The sequence below is a fragment of the Eulemur rufifrons genome, chromosome 6 (assembly GCF_041146395.1).
Source record: "Eulemur rufifrons isolate Redbay chromosome 6, OSU_ERuf_1, whole genome shotgun sequence".
In the NCBI taxonomy this organism is placed as follows: Eukaryota; Metazoa; Chordata; class Mammalia; order Primates; family Lemuridae; genus Eulemur; species Eulemur rufifrons.
The window spans coordinates 55,606,930-55,609,224 of NC_090988.1; the positions used below are offsets into that span (position 1 = coordinate 55,606,930).

At 44.5% G+C, this 2,295-nt stretch overlaps 1 protein-coding gene across 1 annotated transcript; it reads left to right on the forward strand.

The window, feature by feature from the left end:
* Positions 1-213: 213 nt before the first annotated feature.
* LOC138384056 (olfactory receptor 52I2-like) lies at positions 214-1,255 on the forward strand. The gene has a single exon (XM_069469324.1). The coding sequence runs from the start codon at positions 281-283 to the stop codon at positions 1,253-1,255; it is 975 nt and encodes a 324-aa protein (XP_069325425.1). The 5' UTR covers positions 214-280.
* Positions 1,256-2,295: the final 1,040 nt, after the last annotated feature.

The window sequence follows — 2,295 nt, forward strand, 5'->3', positions numbered from 1 at the left end:
AACTAAGTTAGACTTGGCATGGGTGGGGGAGGAGAGAAAGCAGAGAAAACATTCTAAGGGAGTTAAACCATAAACTGATCCTTGAACAATGAATGGAATTAGTAAGGCAAAGAACACTAAGGATGGAATGTGGAGCAGGCAGTTTTCTGACCTGGAGAATACCAATGGGATAAGACTATCCTTAGGCTTTCCCAACACCACAGATGGGAACAAATATTATAGGACCGAAACTTTCTCTTACATTACCTTATATATTAACAGGAAAGGAGTCTCATTTGTGATGCTGAGGCCAACTTACAACCACACAATGGACACCCCTGCCACATTCTTCCTCACAGGTATTCCAGGACTGCAGTCTTCCCATCTCTGGCTGGCTATCTCACTGAGTGCCATGTACACCATAGCCCTGATAGGAAACACCCTCATCATGACTGTAATCTGGATGGATTCCACTCTACAAGAGCCCATGTATCGCTTCCTGTGTGTTCTGGCTGCTGTGGACATTATTATGGCCTCATCTGTGGTGCCCAAGATGGTGAGCATCTTATGCTCAGGAGACAGTTCCATCAGCTTTAATGCTTGTTTCACTCAGATGTATTTTGTCCATGCAGCCACAGCTATGGAGACTGGTCTGCTGCTGGCCATGGCTTTTGATCGCTATGTAGCCATTTGCAAACCCTTACACTACAGAATAATTCTCACACCCCAAGTGACTCTGGGAATGAGTGTGACCATCACCATCAGAGTTGTGACATTCATGACACCACTGAGTTGGATGGTGAGCCATCTACCTTTCTGTGGCTCCAATGTGGTCCTCCACTCCTACTGTGAACACATGGCTGTGGCCAAGTTAGCATGTGCTGACCCCACGCCCAGCAGTCTCTACAGTCTGGTTGGTTCTTCCATTATTGTGGGCTCAGATGTGGTCTTCATTGCTGCCTCCTATATTTTGATTCTCAGGGCAGTATTTGGTCTCTCCTCAAGGAATGCTCAGCTGAAAGCATTAAGCACATGTGGCTCCCATGTGGGAGTTATGGCTCTGTTCTATCTACCTGGGATGGCATCCATCTATGTAGCCTGGCTAGGGCAGGATGTAGTGCCCTTGCACACCCAGGTGCTGTTAGCTGATTTATATCTGGTCATCCCACCCACCTTAAACCCCATCATCTATGGCATGAGGTTCACACAAATGCGGGAGAGAATATGGAGTTTGCTGATGCGCTGGCTCTTTGGCCACACCAACCTGGGTTCATGAAAACACAACCTCTGTTCAGACCTTGAGCATTCTAGCCAACCTCAATAATGCCTTTGAGATCTGTGCAGCTGCACTGGTTTACCTAGTACATTAGGAATTGTCAGATGACTCTGTAAAGGGTAACTTTGTATATATTTTCAATTTCTAGCAAGAATGCAAATGAAATATTTCTGATATTCTGAGAACATTTTCAATGGTGTTAGTAAGCCAGTATCTGGATCAGATAAGTTTGGGCAGAGAAACCAGATTTGGGATTTTTATTTCTTTAGTTTCTGACCCATATTTCCCACCTAATGTTCTACCAGTCTCTCTGCTGAAGGAATCAACTGTTTTGTATCCCCACACTTGCCCAGCTGATTTTCTCAGAAAGGCTCCTCCCCTCACGTGATTATATAGAATAAGTATTAGTACATGACACTGCCCTCTGGCCCAGTGATGAATCCATTCAATTTGGGTCATGTGCTCACACCTACACCAGGTCTTTCTCTAGCCAAAGTGTATTCCAGTTTATCTGAGGAGACATTAACTTAGGATAACTGATGATGTTCACTTAGGATAAATGATGGTGTTAATTTTACAGCACATGAATTGGGAAAGAGGAAATTGGACCACAGCAAGAGAAGTGACTTAACAAGATGGGTTGGAAATAATGAGTCTCTTCTTATCTGGTTTGAACTAACTTTGGTCACCCAGGTGCATTTGTTAAGTTCTGTAATATACTTTTTTTTTTTTTTTTTTTTTTTGAGACAGAGTCTCACTCTGTTGCCCGGGCTAGAGTGAGTGCCGTGGCGTCAGCCTAGCTCACAGCAACCTCAAACTCCTGGACTTAAGTGATCCTACTGCCTCAGCCTCCCGAGTAGCTGGGACTACAGGCATGCGCCACCATGCCAAGCTAATTTTTTGTATATATATATTTTAGTTGTCCATATAATTTCTTTCTATTTTTAGTAGAGACGGGGTCTCACTCTTGTTCAGGCTGGTCTTGAACTCCTGACCTCGAGCAATCCACCCGCCTCGGCCTCCCAGAGTGCTAGGATTAG

Excerpts from the sequence above, each read along its gene's own strand:
- LOC138384056 (XM_069469324.1), top strand. The coding sequence starts at position 281 with ATGCTGAGGCCAACTTACAACCACACAATGGACACCCCTGCCACATTC.